Below are 18227 nucleotides of genomic sequence, written 5' to 3' on the forward strand. Positions count from 1 at the left end.
CATTTCTGTGCCACTGGGCAGAGCTAGGTGTTTTTTAAAATCACTCTAGATCCATTAGGTATATCTGCGTCCCAAATGCCCTATTTTTACCCTTTCCTATTTTGACAAATCCCACTGCTATCTAGTCCCTGCCCACTTCCCATCTACTGTATAATAGGGTTGTGCAAAAGCTTCACATTGGTGATTCAGTTATGTAATCGTTGGACTGGACCGCTGAATCAAATTAACTTCCAAATCAGATTGACAATTTGGATCAAAAGGTCAGGATGCCGGAAAACTTGATTTGCCTATGCACAGAATGGCTTTTGAGCATGAGCAAAAACCTTCCCCCCCATCAATTCAGAAAATCAGGCAGACTCAATTCTTTGAATCAGATCCAAGCTAATCAAATTAACCATTCAAATCTTCAGATCAGTGAATCAGATTGGAGCTGAAGAGCCAACCCCAACTGATACATGTCCATTAACCCTCAGCCTCTAAGACTTTTGGACAAAATGCTTCTCGGAGTTACCAACTAAAGGATCTCCTGAAGTTATTCCATTATTTACCTCTATAGCATTTTTTTCCTTCTTCTGAATGTTCTTGTAAGACAGAAAACTAAATTGGAAAAGACAGGTCAGTTTCCAATGTAGGGCAGCATTGCTGGACCCCTCATTATATTCTCTGCATATAGCAATGAATACCTCTTCTAAATGCGTCTTAGCATTTGGGCCTCAGGAAACCAAGCAACCAGGATGTTGGTGGTGACATACATCTAATGATATTCAAAACACTTTGAGGGGGATGTGGCCGCAGGGACCAAGTCTCCACTTCACTTTTCTGGAGGAAACGAAGGCAGAAGAAGGAGGGGTAGAGAAGAATGGGGACAGTGAATTGAGAAAACTTTTCTGGATCTTGGGTGCACCCACAAGTTACTTTCATTGTCTTCTTCGGTGTAAGGCATGGCTAACAGGAGACATGATGGTCCTCTCTTACTTGAGAGAAAGAAAAAAACCCCACCCAAAGGGGGTGGTGTTTCTTCCATCATCTGTCTACCCTTGCTGAAATGTTCAACCCGAGTTGAACAAAGGGCCTTAAACTTTGATTTGTACTGAAGCCAGGGACTTCGGTGGTAGCAGAATCTGCACACGATTGTTGATGCTGTGGTCATTGTTACTGCTGATGGATGAGCCCAAAATCCCACCTCACAGTGGCTCACTCATCTTCATCTTCTCAACCAACCAGCATTTCCAGATATCAAGACAGGCCACTTATACATTGTATAGGATAATTCACAAGGTCTATTTTTCTAAAGTAACGAAGACTAGAATAATGGGTGCTTCTCCAGCCACCCTGGTTTAGAAGCCAGATTGCCAGAGATTGGATGGTGGAGGCTTAGGTATAGAGAAGCCACAGTATAGGTTTCAGTCTGTTTAATCATTTTCTTTTCCCAAGGAATCTTGGAATTTGTTGAGGTCACCAAACTATTCCTAGGATACTTTGGCAGGAGCCATGATAGTTTAATTGGTATAAGATTGATGTACATTATATAGAGGTATCTTCCTCTTGTGTTTTTTTTTTATAAAAGATAATACAGAGGCTGATTTTGCAAGTTAAATAAATGCAGAAACAGAATTCATTGGATCACCCAACACATTCTATAACATATGATGGTTGCGGTCAGAAAATGACATCCATACTGCAAGCTGCTAAATTCAAGGGGCACATAAGTCAATCACAAATCAACAATATACCAGTGTAGCAAGTCTGATAGAGCGGACTCTCATGCAAACAAAACTATAGCCCCAAACCCCTTCGATTCCCACCCTTCCACCCCCTATTTTGCCCCAGAGAAGCCAGCAGTAGCATCAAATCTGTTGGAACTAGAAACTAGAAAGACAAGTACTTGTTTGCAGATCATAATGAGCTGATTTCAAATGCAGAACTAATGTAGGCTAGTTAAATGGACCATATTGTAAGATCTTCATCTATTTCTCTTCCTTTTGCTTTGTGGACTTCCTTCCCATCCCTTGATCTATCCCGGACATTGGCTGGGCTCATAGAAGTCAACAATTCTTGGCTTTGTTTATTTTTTATTAGCATGACCTTACTGGTGACTCCCACTTCTCCAGAACCGGCCTCATTTCACCATTGCCTGATTCACATCCCCCTCCCTACTCCCACCCCTCTTTTCCCCCATTGGGTTTACCTTGCCCCTCTACCCAACCCTCCCTCCCTCGTTTATTCTTGATCTTTTCATTTTTATTTTTTGTAGTTGCCAAACTGGATAGCCAGGCGGTCAGTGGCGCAGCGGAAGGTGGCTGGTTGGACTTCCCAATAAGGCACAGGGTTGCCAAAAAGGCTGATTCCATGGTAGGAGGCACGCTTTACCCCAAAGCCCACAGGGCAAAAATCGTTAACACCGACATGAGTAATGTTGTTGGAATGCAAGTACACCACCTGTGGAAGAAGACAGAAGGATTGGTTAGAAGCGGAGGGTCAACTGGGCTTACCTTCGTCAATGGCGACATTTATCTTAAACAAAAGGAGTCTTCAATTGACAGACACAATTGGGGCGCCAGGACTTCTAAGGGCCCTGGTGACTGCAGTGGTTAGAGCGCAGTACTGCAGGCTACTTCTGCTGACTGCCGGCTGACTGCAATTGGGCAGATCGAATCTCAGTAGGCTCAAGCCTTCCGTCCTTCGGAGGTGGGTAAAATGAGGACAATTGGAGGCAATAGGCTGACTCTGTAAACTGCTCAGAGGGGGGCTGTAAAAAACTGTGAAGCGGTATATAAGTCTAAGTTCTTCAGGAATCGTGTGTTGCTGTTTTCTGGACTTTGTTGATTTTTCACGCCTTTGAAACCAAAGCAGAGCAACGTGTGTGTGTGTCACTTCCTTGGAAGAAGAAGGGGTGTGAAGTTTCTTCACAGCTGCTAGCTAAGTACTTAATGACTGCTTAAGGGAAATTGTACAGACTACCTGATTGTTTTGGGAAGAGTGCTCTTTGCAATACAAAAAGAGTGCTTAGTTTATTTTGAATTTTGTGATAAAGAACATTGTTTTGAATTTTCAAACGTGTGTGTGTCTGAAATTTGTATCCTTGAATTTTCGGGAGGCTCCTACCAGAGAGATCGGCAGAACAGTCACAAATGGCAATCACATGACTGCCGGACACTGCAACCATCATACATCCAAGGACTCTTAATTTTGATTGCATGACCATGCGGATGCTGCAACAGTCACAAATGTGAGGACCAGTCATCCGTCATTCTTTTCAGTGCCATTGAAACTTTGAACAGTCGCTAAATGAATGGTTGTAAGTTGAGGGCTACCTGTACATCAGTTCAGATCTTAACACTTGTCAATGGAAAGATTCATCTGCATAGGTGCTTTTTCAAGAGGCAACTGGACTTCCTTGTTTTTCTTTGAAGATGTTTCACTGCTCCTCCAAGAAGCTTCTTCAGCTCTGACCAGATGGTGGGGAATGGAAGGATTTATACTCCTTGCAGACAGCTGGTCATTGGTGTTTTTTTAGAGATGTTGAGGCCAACGGAGGTTTATCTTTGTCCTTTCAGTGTTTTTCAAATAATGGGTCAGGGCCCCCTGGGGGGGCATGGAGCAATGCGGGGGGGGGGCATGTGGCCCCAGGGAATGTGCTTTTTTTGCCTTGCAGGGAGTAGGGTGTTTTTGCACCAAACAATAGCACACAGCCCAGAGCAGGAGATATGAAGTGCAGATAACAAACCCTTAAGAGACACCATGGAAAAATATTTAACAGGGATGAAAAGAAAGGAGGAGAGAGACGGAGATAATGAGACAAATGTAAGTCTCCCAGAAGCTAAGATGAGGAAATATGGCGAAGCCTATGTAGCATTTGGCTCCACTGAGACTATGGTGGGAGAAGAGGAAAGACCAGAATGTTTACTGTGTCTAAAAATGTTGGCAGCGGACAGCATGAAGCCAAATAAATTAAGGTGTCACCTAAATACAGTACATTCCAATCATGCTGATAAGCTGCTTGAGTTTTTTCAGCGAAAACATGCTGAATATTGCAAACAATCATCCCGCCGGAGAGTGAGCGGGACGCAAAATGTTTATTTCTTCTTGGGGGGGGGGTAACAAAAAATAATTGAGAAGCATTGCCTTAGGGTCACCCGAGTAGTGCAAATGGGTGTGGAGCCTTCTTGAAACTATTGAAAGGACTGTGTTGTAGACTGGAGATGGATGATGCTACATCCCTGCCTCTCTGTTAAGAGAAGGTTGGTCAATGGCCTCTATGAGCCCTCTTTTGAATCAGCGGTCCTCTCTGTCCAAAATGTGGAGTGGTCTTTGTCTTTTAAATGCAGGTGGACCTTGTCCTGATGGGTTTGTTCTCCCATGTTGTGCCATGTGTTTATGAAGTGACTGTTTTGTTGCCCCAATGTTGGGTCAGGGATGGGCAAAGTTGGCTCTTTTATGACATGTGGACTTCAACTCCCAGAATTCCTGTGCTGGCCTGACTGGCTCAAGAATTCTGGGAGTTGAAGTCCACAAGTCATAGAAGAGCCAACTTTCCCTACACCTGTGTTGGGGGTGTTTTATCCTTGGGGTGGACAAGCCTTTTGCCTTGGTGTATTTTGGGGTATAAAGTGTGAATGTATGTTGTGTTGACTGAAGAATGTGAATGTGTTGACATGGATGATTGAGAATCTCATAGAGACCTATCTGTATGCTAAAACTGGATCTAGTGTTCAAGTTTCACATTTAGATACACTCGGTGGCCCATGAGAAACACTTGATGAAATCTCTGAAGCCTAAGAAATTACATTAAAAGCTCTGCCATTATTGTAAGTATTGAAGGATCTGGTAAGGATATTTGAAAAGATAACCGAAAGGGTCATGGGTTGTCTAGTACATTTTAAAACTCCAAGCAAATAGCCATTATTATTGCTCGTGAAACTGTAGAGAATATAGACAATTATGGTACATTGTTTTTAATGCACCACAGAGAATTTGCAAAATCAGTTCGCTGGGCTGCAGAATCATAGTTCTGGACCTGCAGTGCAACAGAACCATATTCAGTATGGAAAAGGAAGGATACGAAAGACAGTTTGGAACTGTAAAGGCAATATATGGATTGGTAAAGGACATACCTAGTTCCCTTAGGCCAGTGGTTCTCAACCATTCTAATGCCCTGACCCCTTAATACAGTTCCTCATGTTGTGGGGACCCCCAACCATAAGTCTAGCACTAATTCTCCCAACAGACCTTTAAACTGATTGGCAGGAAGGTCAGAGGGACACGCCCAGTGTAAACGCCTGATTGGTGGGATTGTAAAAATATGTTCCAAGGTGCCAGAATAGAAGCTTTAGTTCCTAACACTTGTCTTTTCCTGTGGTCTTAGGCGACCTCTGTGAAATGGTCATTTGACCCCCCAAATTGACTCCCAGATTGAGAACCACTGCCTTAGGCATTCATTGTATAGTCCAACTTCTAGACCCATTGTCATGTTTGTTGCTCTTCTGTCTGACTCTGTCTAGGATCTCAGTATCTTTTTTGTATGATGGTGGCCAGAAGCAGATGTAGTATTCCAAGCATGGCCTCACTAGTGCTACATAGAGAGGCACTATCACTTCTCATTATCTTGACACGAGTCTTGTGTTGATGCCATCTGCGACTGCATTGACTTTTTTGGCTGCTGCAGCACACTGCTGGCTCATATTTAAGTGGAGCACCCAGATCCCTCTCACAGGTGTTGAGCCAGGCACTGTGTTTTGTACCTGTGCATTTGGTGTGTCTTTTTTCCCCCTGCCTAAGTGCAAGGCCTTTCTTTTTTCACCACAACAGAACTGCTTCTTATCAGATACCTGCAGAAACTTGAGATCAGGCAATCCTGGGGGGACTCTTGAGAGCTTGTTGTTATCCAGGTGCAACTCACGTAGGATGGGCAAGAAAGCAAGACTCCCGTTCTCAATCATGCGGATATTGTTGTGTCCGAGGCCCAATCTATGAAAGAGAGAAAATGGAGATTTAGCGTGATGCCAACTTGTGCAGAAGATCACTTCACTCTCTCACTCTGCCAGTGAGGTGTTTTTCCTCCTCCTACGCCACCACTCTGTCCCAAAGTTGTTTCTCAAATTACTGGAAGTCTTGAAATTCAGAGGTGGGGAAGATCCATGAAATGGAAGAATAAAGACTTTTCTAACTTTTCCTTCCAAGGGGACACAATCTGAGGTTAGTTGGGGGAAAGGTCAGAAGCAACGTGATAAAATATTATTTTACTGAAAGAGTAGCAGATGCTTGGAACAAACTTCCAGCAGACGTGGTTGGTAAATCCACAGTAACTGAATGTAAACATGCCTGGGATAAACATATATCCATCCTAAGATAAAATATACAGGAAATAGTATAAGGGCAGACTAGATGGACTATGAGGTCTTTTTCTGCCATCAATCTTCTATGTTTCCTTCAGCTGTGAAATCTTTGTCGGAGTTGGTCTGCCTTGATTGCAAAAATGTGCATGGAATTCTGGTGATGGGAAGGTTACAAAGAGTAATCACATGACCCAGGATAGTGCAACAGCCATAAATACATGCCAGCTGCCAAGCATCGGAATTTTGATCACATGACCAGAGGGATGTTGCAATGTTTGTAAGTATGAAAACTTGTGATGGGTCACTTTTCTTCAGTGCTGTTGTAACTTTGAATGGTCACTAAATGAATTGTTGTAAGTTGAGAAAAACTTGTATACAACATTCTAATTTCCCCCCTCATAAACGTTGGGGAGTGCTAATAGACAGACCCAAAATCACTGAAGTAGTTTCTGTAACTGAGTTAATGTTGAAACAGAGGCTTCCTGGCCTGAGTCTAGCATCTTCACCAGTGAGGGGCTACCACAATTTTTACTGCTACACTATGGGCGTGGCTTATTTTGTGGGTGTGGCCTGATGGTCATGTGACCAGGTAGGAGTGGCTTGACAGCCAAGTGACCAAGTGGGAATGGCTTGACAATCATGTGACTAGGGTGGTTTAAAGGTCATGTGACTGGGTAGGAGTGGCTTACTGACCAAGATAAGTTTTCAAATAGGTGCTTGGACTCTTTTTCAGTTGATTAAGTCACATTATTTGAATAGCCGCAAAAAGGACAAATGATGGACAGCATTATTTGTTGAGGAGCACAGTAACATTTTAAAGTTTTGTACTGAACCCACAAGGTTTAGTATGATAACAGATTAGGCAAATAGCTCAATTTTCTTTAATTGCTATAAAAGTTCAGTTCTAGATAATGATTAAAAGGATTAAAGCGCTTAGGGGTAAAAACATGATATTTAATTATTTCCTATTTTAAAAGTACTTAAGGATCATACTAAGGTACTATAGAAGGAAGGACAATTAAAAAACTATTAAGTATTCAATAAATAGTGCATAAACTAACTACCCCCACTGCGTCCCGTTCCTCCCATCACTGATCTTCACCACTTCATCACTTTGGCTCTTACTTGTTTAGGGTTATGTGTGAACTTAGTCAATTTCCACTTTATGAACAGTGTACAGTATGTAGACAGGAGCAAATCCCATTTGGCTCTCTCTCTGAGCCGAGGGAAAGGAAAAAATATGAAAACCAGACTTCTTTTTTGTCCTGATTACTTTTTTTGCAGCTTATCCATCAAAGATGTATCTGTCTATATTTTATTTTTTATTTATTTATTCATTTGTCCAATACACAATACATATGGAAGAGAATAGACGTGAAGTAATATATATATAAAGATAATATGTAAAAATAGAGGAGAAGATATATGAAAGGAAGAAAATATATATGATATATGAGATAAAGGAAAGACAATTGGACAGGGGATGAAAGGCACACTAGTGCACTTATGTACACCCCTTATTGACCTCTTAGGAACCTGGAGAGGTCAATCGTGGATAGTCTAAGGGAGAAATGTTGGAGGTTAGGGGTTGACACTATTGAGTCCGGTAATGAGTTCCAAGCTTCGACAACTCGATTGTTAAAGTCATATTTTTTACAGTCAAGTTTGGAGCGGTTAAAATTAAGTTTGAATCTGTTGCGTGCTCTTGTGTTGTTGCAGTTGAAGCTGAAGTAGTCATTGACCGGTAGGAGGTTGCAGCATATGATCTTGTGGGCAATACTCAAATCGTGTTTTAGGCGCCCTAGTTCTAAGCTTTTATTACAGACTCCATATCGAAGCTCAGGCAATCATGTTGATGATTGATTGACTGTGTGCCTGTTTTTATATATACTGTTTTTATGAGATTACTAATTTTAAATTGTAATTAGATTGGTGGGCATTGGATTTGGTATTATGTACTGTGCTGTTTTTTATTATTGTTGTGGGCCGCCCCGAGTTTGCGGAGAGGGGCGGCATATAAATCCAATAAATCTGATCTAAATCTAATCTATATTGAAACATTACAGATGCCAGATGAAGAGGGTGATGAATGAGAAAACAAAGACCAATCAGTCTGGGCCTAGGCCCTAGGGCATCCGGGTACAGGCGTTTCAACGTCCAAATGAAGACGAAGAGCAAATGTATGATTACGCTGCCATCTTCTGTCTGATTCTCTCTAGTTAGCTACCTCATTCCTTCATGCAGCAAGCAGACGTCTCGGTGCACCAAAGCAACTGCAGCTAAGGATTGGATAAGTGGGCCAGTAAAGGAAAAGGTGAGAAGGAGATGCAGAAGGATTTGGGCTGCTGTTTAATGTAAGATATGAAAATCTACATTGCCACTGTGGCTGGCGATGCAATTTTGGAGCCTATTTAAACAGAAGGGAACGCAACAGAACCTTCCTTTAAAAAAAAACAACAACCAAAAAATTGTGCCCCAGTGTTTTTGGTGGCTAGGGATTGCAAGCTGGGAATTCTGGGAATTGACGTCCCCAGATCTTAAAGTGGATGAGTTGAAAAACAGTGCTGTACCACGTCAGAATACACATGGGAGTTGGGAAAGTTTGTGTGTCCGAAAGCTGCACTCCAAAGGTATTAGTGCTCTATATGCAACTTTGTGTGAAATAAGGCCAGTTTTAAGATAAGTGATTTCCCTGCATGGAAAAACTGCCAAGCTTCCTGGGTATGGCTTCAACTTGAATTTCTTCCTCCAAAATATTGGAGCTGGTCCCCAAGGGAGTGCAGTGTGACAAAAGCAGAGGATAAATCATGTCCCTGCTGTGGTTGTTCTCCAAACGGTGTCTCTTCCAAGGCTAGGACTGCCCCATGCAGTTAAATATGTGGGCCTCCAATGGGCACTAGGTTTGATCGTATGGGACAGTAACAACTTTGGGTGCTGATTCAATATGGGGAGCAACCCAAAGGGAAAAATTAAATCCTTTTTCTAGCACTGCAGGCAAGCTGCTGAGCTGCTACTAACATTAAAACAAAAACCACCTCCAAATATTTTTTCCTCTCCTTTTATTGCATCCCAATCAGCCCAAAACCAACGTATAAAAATCAAAAGTGGAGAGATTCAATCCTGAATTGAGGACCTTAAATCCTTTTGGGCTTTGTCTGATTTTTATGCAACAGAAGTGATGAAAGGAAAGGCCCCTTGAGAGGCAGGGAAAGCAAATTCTTATAAAAGGCTTTTCCTGATTAAGTTTGCTTCTTCAGATCAAAATGCTTCAAGGAAAGGAACCAGAACACCCATGGCTGAAAAATATACCTTTTGCCCCCTCTAGTGGCTGAAGTATATATTGAAATTGTGCGTCCAATTTGTTTATCACATCCACCCAGCCATCATCTTTTGTTGGTTGATTGCTTTAGATGCGTTTCTTTGGTTAGTCAGTGATGTAGAGATCACTCGATAACTTGAACGCCTTGGCGGTGGATGTTTTAAGTCATTCATGATAGGGAGTGGGGGGAAAGAAAGGAACCATCTGGCACAATTGCACATGGTCACCCTTAATAATACACCATACTGAGCACGCTGTGCTAGTAGGGTCTACGTCTGCCTTTCATGCTTGGAATACCTTCTGCTAGTCTGAACCATGGAAGATTACTTGCGATGACCTCATACAGTCGCAGCTCTTCTCCAGCTTGGAGGAGCAGGGTCACGAACCGCAGCTCGACTAATCACCGAGCGTGGATGAAAATGCTTTCACCTACAGCCTGGGGGCAGGGGTGGAGGGTGGCAGTAGAAATTTCTCAGGAGCTTGTTGCTAGGGAGACCACAGCTGAGCTGGGTGGATATTTTAAACCCTCAGACATTTTTAACGTTTTAGTCCGTTAAAGATTCCGAAGGAGTGCTTTTGTGGCACACAACACACCCCAAAAAAAGGAAAAATGAGAGGGTGGCACTCCAGATCTCCCACGAAGTGACACTGGTAGGAGAAGATTGATGTTGTAGGTATAGAAACAGAGAAGTGGAACGAGTCTTCGCGTACTCAGAGGGTTCTCCTTGGTTTTAACAGAGCTCCTCTCTCCTTTCCCTTCCATTTCTTCTCCTTTTTTTATTTGGTAAAACTTTTTAAAGAAATGTACCTCTTAAATACCAAACCAGAATTTATTGCCCGATTGTAGAGGGATTGCAAGATAGGAACAAGGGGATGAATGGTTGGTTGTATCTTTGGGGCACCGGCTGGTCAAAAGGCTCTACTTTTGTGTTTTGAATTGTTTTCTCTTTGCAGTTACTGTTTTGCTACTTCATAGATATCTGCAGAGGTGGGCTGCTAAGGTGGAATGGTGATGTGTGCTCGCCCCCAAGGCTCTGAGTGCTAGCAGAGTCCAACGTAATTACGCCACTGCACCTGGGCAGGTAGCAAAATCACGTTTGGACACGCAGGGGCGAGCACACATCGCCATTCCACCTTAGCAGCCCACCTCTGGATACCTGTGCTTCAAATACACGTTTCTCGAAGATCTAAACTCCTCAGTTTTAGCTATAATTTGCAGAAGGTTTTGATTAGGAGGATAGAAGTTGACTTCTGTCCCATGCTTGGCACCTGGGCAGATTGCCCTCAGCAGACAAAGGGGTCTTCTAGGCAGAAACCTCCAAGATAGAATCACTCTGCCAGCTACCAAGTTATGGGAGAAATTGTGCAGCTTTGTTTATATGTGCACAAAGGTTAAAACTCAATGAACCTCCTCCCTCGGTCCTTCTAACTCCATATATGGCATTTTTGTGACTTTGTGGTCAACATGAAGTTATCCCAGGCAAAGACCTTGGGATTATAAAGTCAGAGGAAAAGGAAACAGAATATAGAATATAGAATATAGAATATAGAATATAGAATATAGAATATAGAATATAGAATATAGAATATAGAATATAGAATATAGAATATAGAATATAGAATATAGAATATAGAATATAGAATATAGAATATAGAATATAGAATATAGAATATAGAATATAGAATATAGAATAATATAGCTCACCTGTGTGGAATCCACACTGCATATCAGATATTAATACAATTGAAGGAGTCTAGAAATACTTCACAAGAAGAGTCCTTCACTCCTCCTCATGTAACAAATTCCCCTACTCCTCCAGACTTCAAATACTAAATCTAGAAAATTTACAACTACATTGTCTCCAAACTGATTTAACTGTTGTTTATAAAATCACACATCATAATGTACTCCCAGTCAGTGACTACTTCACCTTTAACAACAACAACAGAAGAGCACATAATAGATACAAACTGAATGTAAATCGCTCCAAACTTGATTGCAGAAAATACGATTTCAGCAATAGAGTGGTCACTGCCTGGAACTCATTACCTGACTCTGTTGTTGCTTCCCCCAACCCCAAAATCTTCAACCTTACATTATTTACAATTGACCTCTCCCCTTTTCTAAGAAGTCTGTAAGGGGTATGCATAAGTGCACTTTTGTGCCTAATGTCCCTGTCCTACTGTCTTATTATCCTTTCTATTACTACGCTCTACTTATGTTATGTTAATATGTACTATAATACTATACTTGTTTGACAAACAAACAAACAAACAAACAAATAAATAAATAAAAATAAAGAAGGTTCAATGCCAGAGACAAAGTGTTTTTGTTACATGGTGCTGAGAATCGCATTTCTAGGAAACTAATAGCTGTATCAATATATACTGTACTTGATATACTGTATTTTATGAGGATGACCAGCAAAAGAGGAACAGCCCTTCAATTTTTTTTTAAAAAAAATAACCTTTACTGTAATTTCACTCTGAACACGTTCCCTATTTTCTCAACACATTTTTGTCAACTTGATAAAATACAGATTTGCCTCCCACTATTGTATTCCCTGCTTTTGCTTTTTTTCCTTCTTCTGTGCAACTCACTTTGAAGAAGGGAACTGCTTCGGATTCCTTGCTTAGAGTGCACAATGAGGAGCTGTGGACAGACTTGAAGTAGAATAATAATAATAATAATAATAATAATAATAATAATAATAATAATAGCAGCAGAGTTGGAAAGGACCTTGGTGGTCTTCTAGTCCAGCCCCCTGCTTAGGCAGGAGATATTACACTACTTCCAACAGATGGTTATCCACATCTTCTTAAAAACTTCCAGCATTCACAACTTCTGGAGGCTAGCCGTTCCACTGATCAATAGTTCTAACTGTCAGGGATTTCCTGCTTAGTTCAAAGTTGCTTCTCTCCTTGATTAGTGTCCACCCATTGCTTTTTGTCCTACCTTCAGCTGCTTTGGAGAATAGGCTGACTCCCTCTTCTTTGTGGCAACCCCTGAGATAGTGGAACACTGCAATCAGGTCTCCCCTGGTCCTTCTTTTCATTAAACTAGACATACCCAGTTCCTGCAACTGTTCTTCATGGCACCGGACCAGATTATCCCAGGGACCGCCTTCTGCTGCACGAATCCCAGTGACCAGTTAGGTCCCACAGAGTGGGTCTTCTCCGGGTCCCGTCAACTAAACAATGCCGCTTGGCGGGACCCAGGGAAAGAGCCTTCTCTGTGGCGGCCCCAGCCCTCTGGAACCAACTCCCCCCAGAGATTAGAATTGCCCCCACCCTCCTTGCCTTTCGTAAGCTACTTAAAACCCACCTCTGCCGCCAGGCATGGGGGAATTGAGATACTCTTTCCCCCTAGGCCTTTACAATTTTATGCATGGTATGTCTGTCTGTCTGTATGTTTGGTTTTTATATTAATGGGTTTTTAATCGTTTTTATTATTGGATTATTATTGTACGCTGTCTTATTATTGCTGTTAGCCGCCCCGAGTCTCCGGAGAGGGGCGTCATACAAATCTAATAAATAAATAAATAAATAAAATAAATGTTCATATGATAAATCTTGTTTGCCCTGAAACTCTGCCCAACATATGTTTGAGCCTCCAGTCCCCTAATCATCTTTGTTGTTCTTCTCTGTACTCTTTCTAGAGTCTCGACATCCTTTTTACATCATGGTGACCAAAACAATACAGTATTCCCAGTGTGGCCTTACCAATGCATTATATAGTGGTATTATAGTGGCATTATAGTGGATAATTCCCTTTTTTAAAATAAATAAGCTTATTTTTATTTCTGCTCTTTATGTTGTATAGTCTGAAATCAACTGCCTTATATCACAGTCATTCACTAATTGGGGGTTTCCCAGATGTTGTGACTCATAAAAGCTGCAGATAGCTTAGCCAATAGTGAGATAAGTTGTTCTGTAACCTCTGGAGATTAGTAACTTTCCTACTTTTGCCCCAAATTCTTCTGCATAATCCTGGCAAGCTCTTCAAGAATGACTCTCCTATTCACACTACCTGTAGATTTTGGAGTAGCGGATCAGATCCTCTAATTCAATTGCTTGGATCTTGTTGTGGTCCAGATGTAGCTCGGTTAAGGTTTCAGGGAGATCTGGTTGGAGGAGAAGAGTAGGCTAACATTAGCCTTTGTAAAATCCACAGCATTCTTACAGTGCTTCAAAACAGGTAAACCAACAATAAAAAGAGAAAAACTCTATTTATATAATGCACTAAAAATGGTTAGCTGACTTTTACAGTTACCTGGTTTAACTCAAGGGCCTGAGTTCACATATAGCATTGAATCATCATTAACCAAATAAGTTTGTTTTGTTGAATGAACCCTGCCACGAATGGTTTGAGCTGAGATTGATGCTGCAAATGAAATAAAATGGGATGTAGCAAAACAAGTAGTCCTGGACTTATAACAGTCCATTTAGTGACTGCTCAAAGTTACAACAGCATCGAAAAAAGTGACTTATGACCATTTTTCAGAGTTACAACCTTTGCAGCATCCCCGTGATCATGGGATCAATATTCAGATGCTTGCCACCTGATTCATACTTATGACCGTTGCAGTGTCCCAGGGTGATATGATCCCCTTTTGTGACCTTTTGACAAGCAAAATCAATGGGGAAGTTGGTTTCATTTAACAACCGTGTTGTTAAATTATCAACTGCACCGATTCGTTTAACAACTGTGGCAAGAAAGATTGTAAAAATTCGCTTAACAAATGTCTCACTTTAACAACAGAAATTTTGGACTCAATTGTAGTCATAAGTCGAGGACTAATGCATTTTGAAATGTTCTGAGACCAGAACATTTGGGCTGGTCTACAGAAAAGGAGAAATTTTCCTTAACAGGAGAAGAATTCCATTTCTATTTAGTATTTATGAAAAAGTTCTGATCCCAGTGGAAAGAAACAGAATTTGGAAGGAGATGGAACAACCCGTAAAGCTTCAACAGGATATTGGTACTATGCCATTCAATGTGTCACCAAACTTAGGAATAGATGGCTAATCAATACCTCATAGTTGAGTTGTGTGTGATTTCCTGGAAATTGCAAGGAGTTTTGCCTCTCAGGGTCTAACATTAAATATTAACCATCACACATGATTTGAAATTAGAGAATTCAAAAAAGAATCCTTGCAGGGAAAGGAAAGATGGGTTTTGGGGTGAAGAGACCAGGGAAGGATATGGGAAAATAAAGAACTCTGTGTCTTTTTTTTTTTTTTTTTTAAACTATGGTCTCCTTCTTGAGTCACTGTTGTGTTCCTGGATTCAGCTGAATTCAGTATTCTTTGAAAAAAGCAAAATAGTTCAGCTGTCAGTCCTGAGACCATTTTTGGAAATCTCCAGGGCTGCCACAGAAATGCCAGTTGTAGCTGTGGGAATTTAAAGAGATAGTTGGGTGGGGGGAAGTGTAGCCAAAATAACATTCTTTCCTGTGGGAGCCAAGGACGTCCCCACCAGGTGCTTGGAAGGTGTGGACCAAAGACAGCCAGAAGGAGCACCGGGACCTGATTGGGCCATGTGATGGACGTGTGACCTGGAGGGCATGAACTTTTGATGGGGGGGACCTTGAGTCCTTCAGTGTCGGGTTTTCACCAATTGTGCCAAGGTGGCATTCCTAATAAAATCTTTCTTTGAGGGAACTCCAGGCCTCAGAGCTTTTGACTGTTACTTGCAACCCTGACATCCGCATTACTTCCAGGATTAAAAGCTGAGAGAAGCTGTAGCCCTGAATTTTATTAAGAGGTAGATATGGAGAAGAGACAAGATGGAGAATATATCACCTTTGGGAACGCCAGTGAGCTTTGCTTCTGAGATCCTCAGGTAGTTCAATTTTAGGCCGTCAAAGGCGCTAGGTTCAAACCCACTGTTCTCCAGAGGGTTTCCACCCATCTCTGCAAAAAGAAGTAAGGATGACATATTAGAACAACAGCGTTTGGCTTTATCAGATCCAGGTTCAACCGAGCTGTCTGACATCTTTGTAGAACTCCTGGCTAATTTATATATACATGGCAGAAGGAATACAACAAAATTATTAGAAATCCACTTCTTCCTGTGCTGATCTTGCTCATCTATCAATTGGCAGGCTTAAGTCCAGGAAGCCTCTCTTTGGTACTCGCTCGACAGCTGCCTAACAACTTTAACGTCAACACACTGTGGAAGGCCAAACATGCTGTTGAAAGCTCAGGTACAGGCAGATACATAGACGACTCTACACAAAAAGAGCTGGTTTTGATCTTCCTCGCCAGCATTGGTCAACTCCGAACAGGATCCGTACCCAACATGGTGTCTGCCAGGACTCATTGTTTTAGTGGGGTCTTGTCTCCACCTCTCAGGGTGACTGTGGTGCCTCTCGACTAAATATCAACCACATTGTGTTCAATGCCCATCAAGAGCTTATACTGGCCTAATGTCTTGATTTTTTTCAACATAGACCACCTTGTTCTTGAATGGCTGGGTGGACTGGATATTAACAGTTGAACTACTATAACTCCATGTTTGCCATACAATCAATCAATCAATAAATAAATATATTTTTTTAAAAATCAACTAAGACCTCTTCTGCAACTTATCTTCCATGGCCTGCATTGGCTGCCGATCAGTTTCCAGTCACAATTCAAAGTGTTGGTTATGACCTTTAAAGCCCTACATGGCATTGGACCAGAATATCTCCGGAACCACCTGCTACCGCACGAATCCCAGCGACTAATAAGGTCCCACAGAGTTGGCCTTCTCTGGGTCCCGTCGACTAAACAATGTTGTTTGGCGGGCCCCAGGGGAAGAGCCTTCTCTGTGGCGGCCCCGGCCCTCTGGAATCAACTCCCCCTGGAGAGTAGAACTGCCCCCACCCTCCTTGTCTTTCGTAAATTACTCAAGACCCACCTATAACACCAGGCATGGGGGAGTTGAGACACCTTTCCCCCAGGCTCTTTACATTTTATGTTTGGTATGTATGTGTTGTTTGATTTTTAAATATGATAGGGTTTTATATGCTTCTTTTTTAATATTAGATTTGTTTCGCTATACTGTAATATTGTTTTTTGTTATTGTTGTGAGCCGCCCCGTGTCTTCGGAGAGTGGCGGCATACAAATCTAATAAATTATTATTATTATTATTATTATTATTATTATTATTATTATTATTATTATGGCATATCTTAAATAACTCAATTTATTTTTGGAGTATAAGACACACCTTTTCCCTCGGTAAAAGCGGCTGAAAATTTGGGTGCATCTTATACTCGGAATGTAGCTTTTTCGAAGGTTTTTTCCCCCAGCCCTAACAAAGTGCTAACCATCTTCCCAGTTCTTACTGGCTTGCTAGCTTTTTCACTGTTACCCTCTGCAAAAAATATTTTTCCAGCCCTAAGTCTTTGCAGGCTTTTTTTCATTGCTACTTGCTCCAAATAAGTTTTTTTAAAACCCTAATCAGGGGATAAAATAATGTGCTGAAGCTGACCAGACTAAGGATGCTAGCCAGATGAATACTGGTAGGCAGATTTTCCTCCTATTTTCATCCCCCAAAACTAAGGTGCATCTTATATTCCGGTGTATCTTATACTCTGAAAAATATGGTATTTAGGTGTCCTTTTCCTTCTCTCTTTAAGATAACCATGTAAAGGAAGAATGAATGCAAAGGGTTACAAACATGGTGAGACAGATACTGCACATCGTGATCAATCTTTAGGAGCCAAAAGTACAATCTGTTTCTATTTGATTATGGATTAGTAAGGCCCATCTCCTCCCACCCTCTTCCAACTCAGTTCGAAATTACCCTTTCTTGAAACCCCCTCCCTTTTTTTTTTCTTCTTGGGAAAAATCAAATTGTAATTGCTTGCCTGAAACACGCAGTTCCACCCTCAAAGCTTATGGAAAAGCAATTAAGCGTTCGTTAAATGCAATGGCGATGTTAACAGAATAAGATATGCATATTTAATTTCACGCTTTAAATCAATCGGATCATTTGCATTTTTAAACAAATTTACGGGTGGAGCAATTGGGGTGTTTTTCTCCAAGTAGTCTTGTAGGTAGTAGTAGCGGCAGGGTCCTCAGATGCATTTAACTATGATACAATATATATATATATATTCTTCCTGTCTTCACTGTGGTCGCCCTAGAACAAGGACAGAAGCACCAGCCTGAAGATGACGAGTGGGACCTCGTCGAAACGTTGCCAGAAATCTCTAAATCCTACACGGGAAGAAACCCATATATGCCAAGACCGTCATATATATATATGTTACATGTTTTTTTTGCTGAATTTGAAAATTAAGGGAGATTAGGATAGATCTATTTCGGCCTTATTTTGGCCTCATCAGCTAGCCATACCCTCACTGGGACTTGAACCTGCAACCTTCGCCTTGTAAGGCAGAGAATTAACCTCTAGGCTGCAGTATCCAATCCCTTCATATATAATAAATGCAATTTTCTCCCTCGTCCTACTGATATTGCCATCATTTTTGCACCCCGGCCCATGAATGAGGCAGGGCAGTCTTAAACTGTCCTTAGCAGAATTGATGTTAAAATAGTGTTTCCCCTGTTATTCTAATTC

General features: G+C 41.5%; 1 protein-coding gene across 1 annotated transcript in view; it reads right to left on the minus strand.

Moving 5' to 3' along the window:
* Positions 1-1475: 1475 nt before the first annotated feature.
* The window catches only part of BGN (biglycan), a 76412-nt gene continuing 59660 nt past the window's right edge, over positions 1476-18227 (minus strand). The window contains exons 5-8 of the mRNA XM_070741377.1: positions 15460-15570; positions 13685-13778; positions 5829-5967; positions 1476-2439 (exon numbers count right to left, since the gene is read on the minus strand). Of these exons, the coding sequence (XP_070597478.1) occupies positions 2242-2439; positions 5829-5967; positions 13685-13778; positions 15460-15570 (542 nt within the window). The 3' untranslated portion in view covers positions 1476-2241. The remainder of the gene's footprint in view (positions 2440-5828; positions 5968-13684; positions 13779-15459; positions 15571-18227) is intronic.

Source organism: Erythrolamprus reginae, chromosome 2 (genome assembly GCF_031021105.1).
Source record: "Erythrolamprus reginae isolate rEryReg1 chromosome 2, rEryReg1.hap1, whole genome shotgun sequence".
NCBI classification, from domain to species: Eukaryota; Metazoa; Chordata; class Lepidosauria; order Squamata; family Dipsadidae; genus Erythrolamprus; species Erythrolamprus reginae.